At 39.9% G+C, this 20,507-nt stretch overlaps 1 protein-coding gene across 7 annotated transcripts in view; it reads right to left on the reverse strand.

Moving 5' to 3' along the window:
• ARHGEF9 (Cdc42 guanine nucleotide exchange factor 9) overlaps window positions 1-20,507 on the reverse strand; it is a 235,655-nt gene that overhangs the window by 183,065 nt on the left and 32,083 nt on the right. For 2 of the 7 annotated variants that reach the window (XM_044234622.1, XM_044234617.1), the window contains exon 1: window positions 5,299-6,127. The exons of 3 other annotated variants lie outside the window; for them this stretch is intronic. In XM_044234622.1, coding sequence (XP_044090557.1) covers window positions 5,299-5,307 — 9 coding nt within the window. In that variant the 5' untranslated portion in view covers window positions 5,308-6,127. Of the gene's footprint in view, window positions 1-5,298; window positions 6,128-20,507 lie in introns of those variants that run through there. 2 more of the 7 variants (XM_044234619.1, XM_044234618.1) reach the window with 2 other exon arrangements.

Below are 20,507 nucleotides of genomic sequence, written 5' to 3' on the forward strand. Positions count from 1 at the left end.
TTTTCAGAGTGGGGACTTGGAATGGATATTAAAAACTCCCCAACTGATCTGAATGTTCAGAAAGAATTGAGAACCAGTAGAAGGCAACATTATTAGATATTTAACAGACAGATCAAAGTCCCTTTGTACTTAATCCTGATCAAGTAGCACCTAGAGTAACATAGTAGTATAATCAGTTCTGGGCAACACCACGTCATAAAGAAATATAGAAAAATAAGAGTATTTTGAGAGGAAAGAAAATTGGATGAAAACTGCAGCTCCTTCAAAACATTCTGTATTTTAGGCTTTACCTATTCACATTCCTTTCTCTTTAAAGATTCCAGATACTGAGTTTTCATAAGACTAAAAGAAATTTTCTGATGTATATTTAAGATAAACAGTCATTTTATTGAATGAGAAATTCTGTGTAAAATTGCTATAAAAATGAAAAATATGAAAAAGCACTAAAAATATGAGTAAGCTGAGGGAGATAGTATGACTTCAGGAATGACTCACAAACCTACCTCTCCACCTGACCTCATTCAGCTTCACACTAGTTGGGGATGATCAACTCTGACTCTCCCCACTCTCCATTTGAAAGGCAGACCTATGTCCATGGCACCAATATCTCTGACCTTTACTTACCTCATCTGTAAAACAGGGAATAACAATCATCCCTACCCACTTCACAAGGGTGATGTGATGCACAAAATTAGAAAAGATGTGAAATTGCTTTGTAAATTCCACAGACCCATGTACTGACAAGGGATTACTAGTACTGTCATTACTGGATTGTATCCCAAGTCTTCTCTATCCTCTAGGCACTTCCCCTTCATAGCTTTTCCACTTTGTACTTTGATGCCAAGGTAAATCATGCTTAACTAAATGTTCTTGAGAGCTAGACGCACCTAATGACAGAAGACACTCTGGGCAGATATCAGAAGAGCTAAACTTTGATCAAGGATTCTTAGAAAGCCAGAGCCTCAGTAGGCCTAAAACAAGTTGCAGAACTAGAAATAAAAGCCAGAAAGTATAAAATCCCTCACCTCCATATCATTTAGGGGGCAAAGCTACTGGGGCTGGATCCAGAAGTTTAGTATGAGATCTTCTAAGGAAGCAGTTATTTTGGGAGAACAGGTTCAGTTCCCAATTATGTCCTTGTCCAGAGCAAACACTCCATATGCCAAAGGGAGCAGAGGCCAAGATAACAGACAAAGGCTAGGGGGACATGCTTTGGCCCATGTAACTGTAAGTTACTGCAACTGTAAGCTGCAACTGTAAGACTGTGCCTTTTGATCATAGCCAAGTACTCTCAATCTAAGCCTCACCACAGGGCTAATTACCTTACCCACAGGCTCACTGGGATCTCGAAGCTCTCAATACTTAATCACACACAGTGGTGAATGAGAGAATCAGCCAAGGCCAAGCCCAACCTGTTCACCAGGCCCACAATCAAAATGGCCTTTCTAATTTGCCTAGCCTTCCCATTTGGAAACTACTCAGAAACCAATGACATAGAAACAAAATCCCCTAAATTCCATACAGCAGCCAGCCTGAGCAGAGTTCCCTAAGCCACAGACAAAACTGGGGCACATTACACAAGTAGATGTTACAGGTTCTGACAGATAGGGGCTGCCTCAATAGGGGAAAAGCACTGCTCAGTTTGTTCCCACCATACTATCCCTTCACCTCCTCTCTGCCTCAGCCAAAAGTCAGGGTGAAAAAAATATTTTTCAGGATCTACAGACCTCCTTGCACTAAAACTAGATGGTGAAATGACTCAGCTAATCTTAAGAAGGCATTTGGAAGAAAGGAGAAAAGAATTTGAACCCAGGAGCTTTCCAATAAACAGCCCCAATGACTGGAATGAGGCTAGTATGGTTAATGAAGCTAATATACCTTCTCTGGATGTGTTTTCTAGGCATTTGCAGGCAATGAGGATCTTGCTTCTTCTTTGTTCACCAACCCCCCCACCAAAGCATCTCTCCAAGTCCTGCTGGGCTGCAGCTCACTTTCCCTAGAGCCCTTTGTGCCTGGACCTTTTAAAGGGTGGGCTCCAGAGCTCAGCAGGAGCTGAGTGATGCAGGAGGTTGCTAGGATACTGGTAACAGGCTGCTTTTGAATCCCCTGGTGGGGAGCTGGGAGGGAAAATTTCTGAGCTGGAATTCTGTCCTTTCTAAGAGCAAAAGCTTATCCTCTTCCCAAAGAAGTCAGAGAAGAGGTAAGGAAGCGAGAAACTTAGTCGGAAAAAGCTGGGACAATCAGAGATGAAAACCCCTCTCTTCCTACTCCTCCTTCTCCCACCAACCACCCACTTACAGCAGGAATGTGGGCAGGGTAGAGGAGGCTGTATCAGAGGGGAGAGTAAATGGATGAGGGAGAAGAGACAGAAGAGGGAAGAATAAAAAGTCAAATGCAGAGGATTCCACTCCTCTGGGCTGCATTTTTCATTTTCTCCCACTCTTCTCTTTTTGCATATCCTCACAAGTCTGAAGGAGAAATGCCAAACCTTTAGGATTCACAGAAGTAAAAAGTCATACTGCCAACTTTGGTTCTCTACTTCCCAAACTCCCTTTTAGCTGCTCTTGGGTGGCCTGCCATCTGGCTAGCAACATCTCCTTATTTGCCTAGAGATAAGTTAATTTGAAAAATGCTTACCCATTTTGCCAGCTAAATTGCTGATGGAAGGGCTCAATCAAGCGACTCCTTTAGCCTAAGGGGTTGTGGGGTAGGGGGGTTGGAGGAGTGTAGGGGAAATACCCAATCTGGCACCGGTCAAATCCTTACAGACCCTAGCACAAGGAGGCCATTCAGAACTATGGAACACTCAATGCATGCCCTGCTATTTTTCCTCATTCCTAGCACAACCAACCCCCACCCACTTTCAAGAGTGTGCACCCTCTCCCCTCTATATACACAGAAGGGTGTGCATACACACCCACAAACATACTGCCACACACCCTACACACATATATCCACAAAGGCTCTCTGCCAAGGGTCTGTCAGGCACCCAGAGGTGAAGGTTGTGGCATTTCATGACCCTACTTTGCCACAAACCTGGCTCAAAGACTAGGTTTAGAGAACCCTTCTCACCTTAAAGGGGGGGAAAAAGCAAAAAGCATTCCATTGCTATAGTCCAGTTTTCTTCCCATAAAGCTAGGTAAAAATTCTCAAGTTTTTCCAGATACCAGCAACCAGGTATTTCCAACCCCGCCCCATCATCCATTGATAAATATTTCATTTTCCTTTTCACTTGTCTTTCCAGTTCCTCCCCTTCTGATTTCAAGTGCCTCTAGGCACCCAAAATCACCGAATGCAATAACTTGGAGGCCACTTAGTCCAATCATCCCCAAATGCCAATGTTACAGGGAAGCCCAAACACACTGAGAAGGAAAAAAAAATGCCCAAGGTCAAATAATCTCTCAACAGAGAGAACCCAAGTCTGTAGCTGCCCAGCCTAGAGATTTTCCTGTCCAACGTGTCTCAAAACAAAGTGCCCAGCCAAAACATAACCTTATTTTAGATAATACCACTGGAGCTAAGAGTATGTGGTGGGGCAAGAGGAATCACAAGATTTTCTTTGCAAAGAAACAAGTTCAGTTCAATCCAGCCCCCTCCCAACAAAGGAACCAGAGAGTAAATAAGAATCTTCCCAGATTCCCAAGAATAAGCAAACTTCCAAGATCATGCTTATACCATGGTACAACAGAATAATATTAATATTAATTTTTTTAAAAAAGCCTTTTACCCACTCGGAGCCAAGTGCACACACCCTGAGGCTCAAAACCTCTTTTGACGCCATTAAATAATATTCTCTGGATTCTGAGATCAGGACAATTTCAAGTGCCCCTTCACAGCCCCTCTCCCTTCATAATCATTTCCAAAGAGATTGAACAATAAGACATGGAACTTGACAGCACAATCCCAGCAGATTTGTACATCACACGTGAGCAGCCATCCCCATGGGTGTAGGGGGAACATGCGTGTAGACTGTATGCACCCTGATTCATTGCTACATGGGCCAGAAACAGGGCTATTTCAAGTCAGGTAAACATAGAATGGAATACCTGCCAATCAGTGGGAGGAGGTAGGGGGAAAATAAGTATCCTGTACATTGGCATCAGAGACCATTTCCTGGCTTTTCTAAAAGCTTTTTCAACAGAAAGAAAAATATAAAAGTAATAGCAATAATGACAGCAATCACCAACACTACCATCTGATAGAGAAATGCAAATATATGTCAAAATTGAATGTTGCTTCTAGCTCCTGTTTTCCCCAGCTCTCAGCCCATTCCATGTAGACTTTTTTTTGCGGGGGGGGGGGGCTGCTCAAAACTTAATTTAGCATGTTACATACTTTCATTTTGTTATGGAAATCCTTCAATTAGAAACCTCTGATCTTTAAAGAACAAGAAAGCAAACAAAACCCACCACTTTATCATTAGTACTAGAAAGTTCTATTTAAAAACGTAGTTCAAGAACATCATTGCAAATAAGATTATCCAAAAGAGGCATATACATGTACCATTATTCCCAAAGCGGGTAAAGAGCTGGCTTTTGTTGTTTTTTCAGAGGACACAGAGAAAATCCACAAACTCAAATCCAGGGGTACAATCTTCTTTGGGAAAATGAACCCAAACAGCTCTTGTCAATATCTCTTCTTGCCAATTCATAAACATCAAAGAAGACTTTAATGCTTCAGTCCATAATTCCAAAAAAAAACTGACAATTAATGCTATAAGAAATGTTTTAAAGATGGCTTATTTCCAAATTGGAAACTATGAACTAAACCCTAGACAGCTAATTGAGTCAAAGGACACAGTCACCAACTGCCAGCTCAACACACCCCACCATATCACTTCTCAAATTCTTACTTATCATTAGAAACTAAAGAATCATTTTTCCTGAATTCATTCCTTGTTTCATTTTTATTCCCTCTTAACATCCAGTGCAGGGCTGACTTTCCTAAGATGTCAAAAATCCATCACGCTCTTCCCACAACCATCCTTGTCCAGAAACAAACCCAAATTCTCTCATGATGGCAAGAGATAATTTTTGACTAAAATTCCTTGACGGAAATTATAGGTAGTTTTCAAGAAAATGAACTGAAAAACAAAAACACCACACACAGCAAAGCCACTGTTTAAGGACGCAGATCTTGCTCCGTGAACGCCACATAGATGGAGAATGCACACACACACGCACACTTAAATAGAATACATTTCTTTATCAACTATTTTACTCAAGCAATAAGCAACTACATTCACAGGCATATTTAAAAGACAAGACATGACAAAAGATTTAGGGAGAGATAATATACCAACGTCATACATATCACAGCGAGGCCATGTTGAAGCTCAAAACGTTTTCCCCCCTGAGTAAGAAAGCTTGCTTTCTCTCTCTTTCCCTGTCTCTGTCTGTCTGTCTCTTTTTTATTCTCGGTGGTTCTCGGGATGAAATCAAAGCGAGAGTTCGCAACAGCTCAGGAAGCTGGACTCCATTCAGCGCGTTCCCAGGAAAAACATGAGTATGACATTGACAAGCAGGAGGACTACAATCACGGCAAAAACAACTACAGTTTGCACATCCAGGGTCATGGTGCAATGCAGAACACTGTAGTGTTCCAAGTGGGGGGCCGGCAGATTGGGAGATGTCAGTCTCTGCTCTGTCAGACTGTCCATACAGCCACCATGCTAGAAGGGAGAGGAGGAAGTCGGATGGTTGGGGAAGGGCTGGGTTTGGCGCCCGAGTTTGGTATGGGGGGGGGGAGGATGGGGACAGAGGAGATTGCTTTCCCCCTTCTCAGGATTAAGCTGATTTTTCTTCCCTAGCTGAGAAATCTTAGCTCGCGCTGAAGTCGGCAGAGTCCAGCATTCTCTCTCGGGCGCCAAGCAAAAGGCAAAATCCTGGCTTTTCAAGGGAAAGGCGGGAGGAACCAGTGCGAGGTTCTCCTGCGCCTGCTCGGTTGTCTGTCCGGGCGTGCGTCTGTCCACCTGCCTGGCTACAGGTCAGTCGCGGTCTCCCCTACTCCCTCTAGGTCGCTCGCTTTCCTAGTTTCGTCGTTTTTCTAGCCTGGTTGCTTGCTTTCTCCGCGGGGCTCCCGGCTTCCAGCCTTTCATTTAAATCCTGCCTTGCTGGCTCTCTCCCTCTCCTCTCCCCACCCCCCAAGCCCGTAGGCGGTGTTTTTTATTCACCTAACGACTGTGGGCGCCTGCGTGAGGAGCTGCCGGAGGGGTTGACAGTCCCCTCGGCCAATAGCAAATGCTGCAGCCATGCGTTTACTCGCCGGGTGGGGCGGGACTTCAGCTGGTGTGCTAGCCCCGGCAACCTATCGGAGGGCCCAAGCCTTCCCTTCCCCCAAACCCCCACTAACGCAAGCCAATGGCCGCTGGTTCTGGCGTGGGGGTGGAGAGCTTGTTGGGGGTGGGTTGAGGAGAATGTAGGGAGAGGAAGGGGGAGGGTGCACACAGAAGTGGGAGGAAAGGAGAGGGCGTGGCAGGCAGGGACTGAAGGAGGATAAAAGGGAAGACTAATAGAAGGGAAAGAGAAGGAAAGATGGGAGGGAGAAGAAATAGGAATAAGGTGAAGAAAGAGGAGGGTGAAGGAAAATAAGGGGGAAAAAAAGGTTGAAGAAGAGGGAAAAGGAACAGAAAAAAGGGATGGGTGGGTGGGGAGGAGGCATGCCTTGGCATCCTCTTGTTTTGGAGTCTGGGCCAGGGAGATAGCAAAGGTTTCTTTGGCCACTGCCCAAGTATTTACAGGCAACTCATAATTAGCTATACACATTCAAAACAACAACAACAAAACAAAACAAACAAACAAAAAACAGTGCTGTTGACAGAACCACAAGGACACACTACAAATTATCCAAAATCCAATTCTGTTTGGCCTTCTCTGATATCCCTGCACTCGCAGGTCAATTTTCTTTCCTGTTTATGGTTTCTTTAGACTATGAATGCACTCTTCCAGCAAGCTGGGTATTCTGAAAAGACGCCAAGTTTGTGGTTGAAAAGCCTCTACAAAACTTGCAATATGTTTGTAATCACTGCCCTGCTCAATGTTCCTGATTCTATGTCTGGAACTAGGGAAAAGCCCTGGGTGGGAAGGTTTCAGATTTACTCCCAGCCCTATTTGAAGCTTGCTTTATGACTTTTAGGCAACTCCTTTCCCCTCTCCTGGCCTCCATCTCCTTTCTGTCACATGAGGACTTAGACCTACCTGAAAATTCAGTGAAACCTCTGAAACTTCATCTCAGAAAAAATACATGCAATTTCAGTAAACCTCTAAGCCCTTCTTCCTCTTACACCCTAGGACTGTAAAAGTGAGCAGACATATATTGGTGGAAGGGGATAGAAACTAGATTAGCCAGGAATAGGACAAGCTAAGTTCTGGAACTCCTAGAATACTATAGACTCTAAAAGGAATGAGAATTGCTATTTATTCTCTAGAAATCATTGAGGCTAGAACAGTCACTCATCTTAAATAAATGACTAGAAATTCTGAATGAATGCAAGTCATAAACAATATGGCCCATAGCCCTACAAAATAGAATAAAACCTAAAGAAGTTCCCACTTCAAAGGTTTGAGCTTATAACACTACCAATGAATGACTCATGCCAAAACAAATTATATAAACCCTGAATCAGATCAAGCTTCTAGATCAATAATGAATTTATAGAACACACAAAGGACAGAAAAACATATTAAATTGCAATTTGGAGGTAAAGACTAAAAAGCAAAAACAAACACAAAACAACTACAGGGCCAACAACCTGGATTTTTTTTTCAAAGATTTTATTTATTTGACAGAGAGAGATCACAAGTAGAGAGAGAGAGAGAGGAGGAAGCAGGCTCCCTGCCTAGCAGAGAGCCCGATGCGGGACTCGATCCCAGGACCCTGAGATCATGACCTGAGACGAAGGCAGAGGCTTAACCCACTGAGCCACCCAGGCAGCCCAACAACCTGGATTTTTAACAAAGAGGAAGGAAAATTTTTGACTTAGGTGGAACATGTGTGTGTGTGTGTGTGTGTGTGTGTGTGTGCACATGCATGTGCATGCATCTGTACACACACATTTGTGATATCTGTGAAACAACTGGAAATTTTAACAGGTTGGATGCTTGATGATAACAGGAATCACTATTACTTGGTAAGATGTTATAATGATATTGTGGCAATTTTAACAAAATGGGGGCAATAGGAATAATTTTGTGACCTCAAATTTGGCAATGGTTTCTAAGATATGACATGAAAAACACAAACAACAACAAAATAGATAAATTGGATGTCATTAAGATTAAAACCTTTCATGCTTCAAACGACTCTATCAAGAATATGAAAAGACAACACACAGGATGGAAGAAAACGTTTAGAAGTTATATCTCTGATAAGAAACTTGTACCTAGAATATATAAAGAGCTCTTACAAGTCAATTATAAAAAGAATAACCCAAATAAAAAATTGGCAAACGTTCTGAATAACATTTTTTTTCCAAAGAAATAGTCAATAAGCACATGGAAAGATGTTCATCATATAAGCCATCAGAAGAATGTAAGTCAATGCAGGAAATGCAAATGCAGGATATTTACTACAGCAGTATTTGTAATAAGATACCCCAAGAATGGTTACAATAGAAAAGCTAGATGTGGAGAAATCAGAACCTTCATAACACTGCTGGTAAAAATGGTTGAAGCCACTTTGGAAAACAGTCTGATAGTTCTTCAAAAAGTTAAACCTAAGGTTACTATTTGACCCAACAATTCCACTGCTGTATATATACCTAAGAGAAATGGGAAAAAATGTCCACCTAAAATCTTGTACATGAACATTCATAATAGCATTATTCACAATAGCCAAATGATGGAAAAAACTCAAATGTCCATCAACTGATGAATGGATAAACAAAATGTGGTATATCCATACCATGAAATATTATTCCACCATAAAAAGGAATGGAGTACTGTTACTGCAACAGTATAGATGAACTTTGAAAATATTATGCTAAGTGAAAAAGCCAGACAAAAAAGGCTTTTGTATGATTCCATTTATATGAAATGTCCATATAATTATGGTTTAATCAAGCTTTTGTTTCATTTATATATAAATATAAATGTGTTAATTGTGATGTAAAATTTATTTTTTAAAGATTTTATTTATTGAAGAGAGAGAGAGACAGCACAGGTTGGGGGAAGGTCAAAGGGAGAGGGAGAAGTAGACTCTCCACTGAGCATGGAGATTGACATGGAGCTCAATCCCAGGACCCTGAGATCATGACCTGAACCAGTCAGATGCTTAACAAACTGAGCCACCCAGGCACCCTGTAAAATTTATTTCTTTTGGCAAGTAATGCCAAAATAGTTTAAAAGCTACTCTGCTAGGTTATGTTGAGACAGATACTAGTGACCAGCACAGTACCATAATGTAAGCAACTAGAATCTTTATCCTTGTTTTTTTTAAGTTTTTATTTGAATTCATTACTTTTTAACTTTATTTTTTATATTTTATTTTATTTTACTTTTTATTATGTTATGTTAGTCACCATACAGTAATACATCATTAGTTTTTGATGCAATGTTCCATAATTCATTGTTTGCATATAATTTAACATACAGTGTAATATTAGTTTTAGGTGTACAATATAGTGATTCAGCACTTCCATATGTCACCCAGTGCTCATCACAACAAGTATACTCCTTAATCCTCATCACCTATTTAACCCATCCTCCCACAGGTAGCCCCTCTAGTGACCCCGAGTTTATTCTCCATAGCTAAAGGTCTGTTTCTTGGTTTGCCCCTCCCTCTCTCTCTCTCCCTCTCTTTCCATTTGTTCATTTGTTTTGTTTCTTAAATTCCACTTATGAGTGAAATTATATGTTTTTTATCTTTCTCTAACTGACTCATTTTGCTTAACATTATAGTCTCTAACTCCATCCATGCCATTGCAAATGACAGTATTTCCTTCTTTATTACAGCTGAGTAATGGCTGTGTATATATACCACATCTTCTTTATCCATTCATCAATCAATGGCCACTTGAGCTATTTCCATTGTAGATAATATTCTACTGTATAGATAATATTCAAAATATTTTTTTCATATATATTTTCAAAAAAATATTTTTGTATTTTTGGGCAAATACCTAGTAGTGCAATTGCTGGATCATAGGATAGTTCTATTTTTAACTTTTTGAGGACTCTCCATACTGTTTTCCATAGTGGTTGCATAAGCTTGCATTCCTACCAACAGTGCAAGAGGTTTTCTCTTTCTCCGTATCCTTGCCAATACCTACTGTTTCTTGTTCCTTTTGGCTTGAAAGTGCAATTATATCCTATCTCCACTTCATTGTCTATTGACCCTTTAATCCACTGCAGCCTGGCTTTCACTCTCATCATTTCATAGGAAACTAGAACCTTTTGTGAATATAAACAAATGACCAACTTGTTACTAAATGTTATGGCCAATATTCCATCTTTCTTTTCCCTGACTTCTCTCATTCTTGATTCCACTGATGCCTTTCTCCTTCCTGAAATGCTCCCTTTGCCTTTGTGACATCATCCACATGACCTGTCTGGTTATACAGTCTTTACTTCCTGTCTGGGTTCTTCTTCATTCAATCATTTAAGGCCATGATTTCTCAGGGTTCTTCTAATCTCAGTCCCCTTATCTTCATTCTGAACTTGCACTGAATGGTGGACCCATCCATTCCCAAAGCTTGAACTACCAACTAGGTTACACACTGATGCACCTCCTTTCAATGAAGTTACTGAACACTAGGGGGAACAAAATCCTTGCCTGCGTACACCTTACAATTCTCTGCTGATGAGTTCCAGGTAGTTCTCTTGAATTCCAGACATGAATTTCCAACTGTCTTACAGATATCTCCTCCTGAATATGTCACAAGAACCTCTAGCTTAAAATTGAAATCATCTTTTCCCATCCATGCCACCTTCCTCTTTCCCATGAGTTCCCTCTCTTGTAGGAATGTCTCCTTGCAAAAACCCTAGGAGATATCCATAAGTCTTTCTTCTCACTCATCTTTCTTCCAGCCACCCAGTCCTCTAAGTCATGGTAATTCTCTTCCTCCTTAAACTCTCTTTCATGTATCCTTCCTCTGTCTCCCTGCTACCGGTATTTTTAATCAGCTCCTCATCATCTTTGATTCCATTACCATCTATTACTTGGTCTCTTATGCTGCTCTCTCTCCCCAGTTCAGCCTCTACTCTCCTGCCCGAATTATCTGTCTCAAAAGCACTTCTGCTCCTATCAATCCTATGGTAGATACTATAGACTGGTTGCTCAGGATCCATGCCACCCTCCTTTTAGCCTGCCCTCCTATATTGCTGAAAATCTCAAAACCAAAAACCTACAACAGCCTGTCACTTCTCAGGCTCCTTTGCATCCAGTGTTCTGGATGTGATTTATTTCTGGTAATCATATGCATACACACAATATTTGGAAGGAGGTAATGACGCAGAAGCCATATTTCTGCTGCTTCTGTTGGCAAGCATAGTGATGGAGATTTTAGGATTTTCTGCAGCCATGTTACTTTTCCAAAGGCCCCAATGTCTGGTCACTGGCTTTGTGTATTTGAGGAACCATAGAAGGGGATATTTTATTCTATATTATTAGTATTAATTATTATTATTATTTGCTAGTGAGTATCTAGAAGTCATGACGATACTCTACTCAACAGTTAAGGCAGTGGCAGATTCTTGATTCCTAGGCTTCAGATAAGGTGGTGTGTTTCCAAAGTCCCTGACACCTCACTTTCCTGCTTGTGGCACAGAAAACAGTTCCCCTGGTATCCTGGGAGTTATTCCTGGGGGCCTAGCCTAAAGGTTGTCCCTCCAGCCCTTAACCCAATTTTAGAAGCACCTGATTTTCTGTATTAGGACTCTTTCTACTGAAAATAACTAGAGTGATTTAATTTCTGCTGCTGAAGCCTGAATTATATAACTCCGCTACTTAAAGGCCTTCCATATCTCCCTACTGCCTTTATGGCAAATGCCATATAATGTCTTGCTAATCTGGTGTCCTTTGGTCTTTCTAACCTTAGATTTCACTAATTCCTTCTTACTCTGTATTCTCCAGCTAAACAGAGCCTACCATAGTTCTCATAACCATCAAGTACTTTTGCCTTAAGAACTATCCATCTGCTGCTATTCTTCCTGAGCTCCCATCTCAAAACTCAAATTCCACCTCCCCTAGAAGGTTTTTTCTGGTTCTTGCTTCAGAATTATTCTGGATAATATTCTTCTCTCCCAGGACCCTGTATTTGCCCCTCTTAGAATACTTATTAAACTGTATAATAATTTTTTTCTTCTTTGTTTCCCTCACTAGACTGTGGAGCTAAAAGGGCAGAAACCACGCCTATCTTATTCACTGCTTTCTCCCCCAAGCCCAGCACAGTGCCTACCACTTAGCAGAGGCTTAATAAACATTTGCTGAATCCACGAATGTCTTCTTCATCCACTTGTTTCCACTCAGAGAGTTATATCTTCCAACATAGAAAGCCAGAGATGAAGAGACCACAGAGAAAATCTAATCTAAAACTTGTGTTCTAGGTTAGAAAACTGAGGCCCAGAGAATGGAAACAACATGCCTAAGATTACACAGCTAATTTCTGGCAAAGCAGAAACCAAAAAACCCTTGTCACTTGAGTCTCAAAGTACTTTTGGGAGATTTTAGACCCTGGAACATGAAATTTGATCTCAGCTCCATCCATGTGTAGTTAGCATGCTGAGTGAAGTGACCACCCAACTCTGTGTACAATATATAAAAAAATTAGACAAGTCCCCCATATTTCAGCAGCAGTATCCCCACCCCATAGCTAACACTTCTGCTGACAATGTACCAAGAAATCAGAGAATTTGAGGTATAGTAAAATCCCACTCCCATCCTTCAATCCTCCTGCAGTATCCCCACTAAATAGTTATCTAGTCTCAACTCTAACACCCACAACAACGAAAAGGTTCTTCTCTCCTAAAACAGTCTATTCATCTCTGGCACAATCGCAGTTGGCAGAAAGTTCTTCTATCTCTTTGAGCCAGATGCTTTCACTTCTACCACAGCCACTTTTGAGGAGCTAATCAATCCATGAAATGGTATGGAATATAAATGCTCTCAAACTCACACTGAAATTACTATAAGCACCCAATATATATCTCAGGATCTAAAGACCATTCATTAGATAATAATACTTAAAGTGCTTACTCTTTGCCAGGGACTATACTAAAACTTTTGCATATATTAACTCTTAATCCTCATAATCACCCTATGATACTAAGATACTATTACTGTCCTTATTTTACAGATGAGGGAATTGAGGCACAGTGGTAAATAACTTGCCCAAGGTAACATGCGCTCAGTGGTGGAGCGCAGATGAAAATCCAAACAGTCTGACTCTACAGCCTATACTCTTAAACACTCTGCTATATAAATACCACTAAATAATACATATCCTATCTTCCAATAGCATCTGACAAGGTGTCTCCTGTGTCATAGGAATAAGCCATTTCAATGTTCTGATCTGAATCCCAGTGGCATACCTCCCAGGTGCAAGTCTTAAATCTTTTCCTTCTTTCAGGGCAAAGCCAATGTCTGTTGTATTTTGTCTCTCATGGCTCAAATAGCTCCCAAAGCCACACTTCTTCCAGGAAGTATAACCAAGGAAAGTTCCACATTTTATCCTGATCCCTCTGCTACTCACTTACTGCCATTCAACCCCACCCAAGCCACCTGATAATCTCCACGTTTGCCACAATCTAAAGATATCACATCTTATATGCTCATTGTCTCGGCTACTGATGTGCTAGATACTTTTGCATATTTGTGCATGTCCACCCTCTTTAAGAGAATCAGCTTCCTGAGGACTAAGACTCCTGGTTAGTTCAATTATTCAGCACAGAGATCACTGCTCCTCCAAAATCAGTTAAATGCAATAAGCACTTCTTCTTCTCCTCCTCCTCCTTCTTCTTCTTATTATTATTATTATTTTTTAATTTAATTTTTTCAGTGTTCTAAAATTCATTGTTTATGTACCCTACCCAGGCTCACTCAACCCCCCATCCCCAAAAACCCTTAGTTTGTTTCTCAGAGTCCACAGTCTCTCATGATTTGTCCCCCCCTCTTATTTCTCCCAACTCACTTCTCTCTACCCCAATGTGGGGCTCAAATTCATGACCCTGAGTTCAAGAGTTTCATGCTCTACTGACTGAGCCAACTCAGTGCCCAGTAAGCACTTATTCTGAGAGCAAAGGGGTACAGAGATGCTCTCAGGAAGCTTACAGTCTAGTGGGAGACACAGCCACACACATGATTTCCATGTCTATGTCATTCCAGTGTCCTAAGCATAATCAGATAATGAATAAAGTTGTTGATGACTATAGAATGAATTATTGAATTTTTATATTCAAAATGGAAATAAAAGGTCATTTCCTCCCAATCTCCCTACATAGGAATCCTCTCTACACTATGTGATGAGGTAGGGGGAATGGAAGGAGAAGGAGGAATCACCTACTTTTAGCATGCATGGTGCTAGGCCTTTCAATATACCATTTTCTTTAATCTTCCCCAGAAGCCTGAAAAGAAGGAATTGTTATCACTACTTTAAAGAGTAAGAAACTAAGGTTCAGAATGTTCACATCAACTCATAGCCATACAAGTAAGATATATTTCCAAAGCTTACTATCTCTTATGAGTTCTGTCCGGCAGCTGCTGGAATATTTTCAGTAACAGAATGTTCACTCTAAAGCCTTCAAAGCCATTATTTGTTTTGAGTTGAAATTCATCATTCAGTGGTTTTGACCATTTGTTAGAACACTATCCTCTGGCCATACAGAAAAAGCCAAGTACTAAACAATAGTCTTCTTAAAATGTTTCAAGATATCTATCATGGGTTCAAACTCTGATTCTTACCCCCTCCCCATACACACAAGCACACACCACTTATTCTCTAAGATAAACATGACCATTTCTTTTAAACTCTTCCTTGTGGTATGGTTTGCAATCCTCCCCAGGCTGGTTGCTCTTCAGTTTGTCCAACATACCACAGAACACATATCCAGGTAGGAGTGACAATGGGGAATGGGAATATCAACTCCCTTATTCTAAACACTAGTCCCTAGGAAGAGCTACCTGTGAGCTCAAATGCAACTAAAATATCTGATGCTCATGTGTGCTGCTGTGCTCCCACCATGCTTTGAGAAGTTCATGGAAAAGTGAAAAAAGTGCAATGGATAAGAAGTTAAAACTTCAGATGTAAGTCCAGCCTCTGTTTCTTGGTTCGACCTCAAACAAATCTCTTAACTTCCTTAAAGCTCAAAAAGCTATGACTTGTTTTCAGTTGTAACTTAATATAAAGCAGTGTTTTAAAATTTCAGCCACCTTACCAAAGGTGGAAGGCATAAAGTTGGTATCAAGGTAGCCTGAGGAAAGGGTGATGAGTAATTGCTTAAATTAAAGAATAAGGATGCATAGAACTGTTGGTTGTGAAGGGTAGAGTTTTAGGGGAGGATCAGACATAGGGTTAAGAATTTGACTCTGTCTGGGCACCTGGGTGGCTCAGTTGGTTAAGCAACTGCCTTTGGCTCAGGTTACGGTCCCAGAGTCCTGGGATCGAGTTCCGCATCAGGCTCCCAGCTTCATGGGGAGTCTGCTTCTCCCTCTGACCTTCTCGCCTCTCATGCTCTCTGTCACTGTCTCTCTCTCAAATAAATAAATAAAATCTTTAGGAAAAAAAAAAAGAATTTGACTCTGTCTGAAAACTTTTCTCCTAGCTCTCTGTAAGTTTAGCTCTTTCATCTTTTCAAAAGGAATCCTTCCCTGAACACCCTCTTTGAAACTGTATCACTATGTTACTATCCTATATCATGATTTTCTTTCTAGATCTTTCACTATATTAAAAGTTATATAATTATTTGATTATTGATTTATTGTCTCCCTTTATAAACTGTAAACTCCATGAAGGCAGAGATTTATGTTTTCATTATTTTATCTCCAGCACATAGAGCGGTACTTCACATTCAACAAATAATTTTTTAATGACTGAATAACTAAATGAATGAATACATGAAAGAGTGAATAAAAGGATAGCTCTACTGACTCGCAATGTTGGATGTAGAGGAAATGTGTCATAGAATGAAGTCAAGCAGACAGAGTCAATTATCATATGGTTTTGCTTATTTGTGGAGCATAAGGAATAACATGGAGGACATGGGGAGATGGAAAGGAGAAGGGAGTTGGGGGAAAATGGAGGGGGAGAGGAACCATGAAAGATGTGGACTCTGAAAAACAGACTGAGGGTTTTGGAGGGGCAGGGGGTGGGAGGTTTACGGAGCCTGGTGGTGGGTATTATGGAGGGCATAGAGCAATGGGTGTGGTACATAAACAATGAATTCTGGAACACTGAAAAGAATTTTTAAAAAATAAATAAAAATTTTAAAAAAGAATATATTCTCGACTGCAGCCTGTGAATACCAGTATTCCAGGTACAGGCTTAAAATTTCAGACTTCTTTGGTTTTCTGTTCCCAATTGGCACAGACTCCACTCAAAACCACCACCTAGAACCCCTTCCCTCAAGAATCACTGCCTATACCAACTTCATGTAGCCAATGACGGAATACGTACTTGAATAAATACCTAGGAACAGCAGTTCCCTTGCATGGATTTATTTCAGGCCTGTTTTGTAGAGGGAGAGAGGTCAAGGGAACTCATTTCAGTTCTATTTCAAGTAATCCACTGGACCAGACAACCTGCCTGTGCTCAAGGTAGAAAGCACTGGTTGGAAAAGAGAAACAACGGTCTACAAGCCCCTTCAGAAGAAGTACAATGCTTTCCTATCAGGCTCAGATCTTTCTGGGGCAGCCAAACCCAATCATGCATCAATTTAAGAGTGTTATGAGCAGTGAATTCTTCCCTTAGTATCAGGCCCAGTATTTAGTTTTGTAGCTTAATCTCCTTGACAGTTCCATTTTGGGAACTCATGACTCATTCAACCAGCTACCCCCTCTTATTGCCATGTCCAAATTTTGTATTTATGGGCTTCACTTAAACAGTAAACTACTGGGCAGTCAGACACCAAGAACTCATTATCAAATTAAGCATGGGGTTTTGCTCATACTCTCTCTCTCTCTTCCCTACTCCCCCCTTACTGTTTCAATTAAGTAGGCCACAAACAGCCGTAGACTTAGAAGCAGTAGAGCTTGATAGCTGAGAACTCAGGCACTAGCCAGTCTGCTGAGGCTCAACCTTAGTTCTGCTAGTTGTTGGTTGTGTGACCTGGAACAAGATAATGTCTTTTTTTTAAGTTTTTATGTTAATTCTGGTTAGTTAACATACAGTGTTGTATCACTTTCAGGTGTATAATATAGTGAGTCAACAATTCCATAAATCAACTGGTACTCATCATGATAAACCCACTCCTTAATCCCCATCACTTACTTAAACCTATCCCTCCATCAACCTCTCCTCTGGTAACCATCAAGTAGGTCTCCATAGTTCAGAGTCTGCTTTTTGGTTTGTCTCTTTCATTATCCTTTGTTCACTTATTTTATTTCATAAATTACACATATGAGTGAAGTCATATGGTATTTATATTTCCCCGACTTTCTGCACTTAGCATTGTACTCTGTAGCTCCATCCATATTGTTGCAAATGATAAGATTTCATTATTTGTTATACCTGAATGATATCCCATTGTGTGTGTGTGTGTGTGTGTGTGTGTGTGTGTACATTGTTGAAGATTTCTGCAAAAATTCATTAGGGATATTGGCCTGTAATTCTCTTTTGTAATAGTGTCTTTATCTGGTTTTGGTATCAGGCTAATGCTGGTCTCATAGGATGAATTTGGATGTTTTCCTTCTTTTTCTACTTTTTAGAATAGTTTGAAAAGAATAGGTATTAATTCTTCTTTAAATGTTTGGTAGAATTTGCCTTCGAAGCATTCTGTTCCTGGAATTGTGTTTGTTGGGAGACTTTTGATGACTGATGCAATTTCCCTGCTGGCAATAGGTATGTTCAAATTATCTATTTCTTCCTGTTTCAGTTTGGGTGGGTTAGATATTTCTAAGAATTTATTTGTTTCTTCCAGGTTGTCCGATTTGTTGGCATATAATTTTTCATAATATTCTCTTATAATTGTTTGTATTACTGTGTTGGTTGTTATCTATCATTTGAGATTTTATTTGAGTCCTTTCTCTTTTTTTCTTGTTAAGTTTGGCTAGGGGTTTATCAAATTTATTGATTTTTTTTTAAAGAACCAGCTCCAGGTTTCATTGATTTCTTCTATTTTCTTAAATTTCTATATAATTTATTTCTGCCCTAATACTTATTCCTTCCTTCCTTCTACTGTTTGGGGGCTTTGTTTGTTGTTCTTTCTCTAGCTCCTTTAGATGTAAGGTTAAGTTGTCTATTTCAGACTTTTCTTGCTTCTTAAGATAAGGCTATATTTTTATAAATCTCCCTTTTAAAACCACTTCTGCTGCATCCAAAAGTTTTAGACCATTTGGTTTTCATTTTCATTTGTTTCCATGTATTTATTATTTTTCTTTTGTTTCCTGGTTGACTCATCCATTGTTTAGTAGTCTTTTAATTAACCTCCATACATTTGTGATCATTCCAGATTTTTTCCTGTGGTTGTCTTCTAGTTTCATAGTGTCATGAACAGAAACAATGCATGGTATACTTTGATCTTTTTGAATTTGTTGAGGTTTGTTTTGTGGGCTAATATGTGACCTAATCTAGAGAATGTTCCATGTGCACTTGAAAAGAACGTGTATTCTGCTGTTTTAGGATGGAATGTTCTCTGTTAAATCCATCTGTTCCAGTGTGGCATTCAAAGTCATTGTTTCCTTGTTGATTTTCTGTTTAGATGATCTGTCCATTGATGGAAGTGGGGTGTTAAAGGCCTTACTGTCATTGTACTCTTATCAATTAGTTCCCTCATGTTTGTTATTAACTTTTATATATTTGGGTGCTCTCATGTGGGGTGTATAAATATTTACAGTTGTTGTATCTTCTTGCTGGATTGATCCCTTTATTATCAGTGTCCTCCTTTGTCCCTTGTTACAGCCTTTATCCTAAAGTCTATTTTTTTCTGATATAAGTATTGTTACTACAGCTTTCTATTGACATCCATGTATATGACAGTTTCTACATCTCATGACTTTCAATCTGCTGGTATCTTTGGTTCTAAAATGAATCTCTTGTATGAAACATATAGATGGGTCTTTTTTTAAATCTGTTTTGATATCCTATGTCTTACACACTCTCTTTCATCTTTTCAAAAATGAAAGACACACTCTATGTCTTTAGATTGGAGCATTTAGTCATTTACATTCACAGTAATTATTGATAGATATGTGTTTGTTATCATTTTAGTACTTGATTGTGGTTGTTTCTGAAGATATTTTCTGATCCTTTCTTGTCTTTCTCTCATGGCTTGCTGGTTTTCTCCAGTAATATATTTGGATTTCTTGCTCTTTATTCTTTCCATATTTACTGGCAATTTTTTAAAGATTTTATTTATCTATTTGACAGAGAGAGAGAAATCACAAGTAGGCAGAGAGGTAGGCAGAGAGAGAGGGGGAAGCAGACTCCCTGCTGAGCAGATAGCCCGATTTGGGGCTTGATCCCAGGACCCCAAGATCATGACTTGAGCCAAAGGCAGAGGCTTAACCCATTGAGCCACACAGGCACCCCATGGCATTTTTTGATATATCGTTGCCATTAGGTTTGTATAGAACCTGTTCTGCATAAAACAGTCTATATTAAATTGATGGTCATTTAATTTTGACCCATTCTTTACTCCTCTCCTCCCCATTTTCTTAGGTATATGATGTCATATGCCTTTCTATTTTATGAGTTCCTTGACTGATATTTTACAAAGACATTCATTTTTATTGCTTTTGTGTTTCCTACTTTCATACTTTTACTGTTGGACTGTCCTTTCACTGTTTCACTGTTTTAGGGGTCATGAACTTCTTTAGTTTTTATTTGGGAAACTCTCTCTCCTCTTCTGAATGACAGACCTACTGGATAGAGTAATTTTGGCTGCATATTTTTCCCATTCAGCATTTTGAATATATCATGCTACTCCATTCCAGCTTTGAAAGTTTCTGCTCAAAAATCTCCTGATAACCTTATGGGATTTCCCTTTTATATAACTGTCCAGTTTCATCTTGCTGCTTTTTTTCCCTTTATCACTATTTTTGACATTTTAAAAAGATTCTTATTTATTTATTTGTATTATTGAAATATTTATTTATTTATTTAAATATTTTATTTATTTGTTTGAAAGAGGCTTGAACATGAGAGGAAAGGAGGGGCAGAAAGAGAAGGAGAATCAGATTGTGAATTGAGCAAGGAACCTGATGCAGGGCTTGATCCCAGGACCCCAAGATCATGACCTGACCTGAAGGCAGATGCTTAACAGACTGAGCCTCCCAGGTACCCCATACTTTGACATTTTAATTATAATACGTCTTGCTATGGATGTTCTTTTGTTGCTTTTGTTTGATTCTGTGCCTCC

Source organism: Neovison vison, chromosome X, assembly GCF_020171115.1.
Source record: "Neovison vison isolate M4711 chromosome X, ASM_NN_V1, whole genome shotgun sequence".
Classification (NCBI taxonomy): Eukaryota; Metazoa; Chordata; class Mammalia; order Carnivora; family Mustelidae; genus Neogale; species Neogale vison.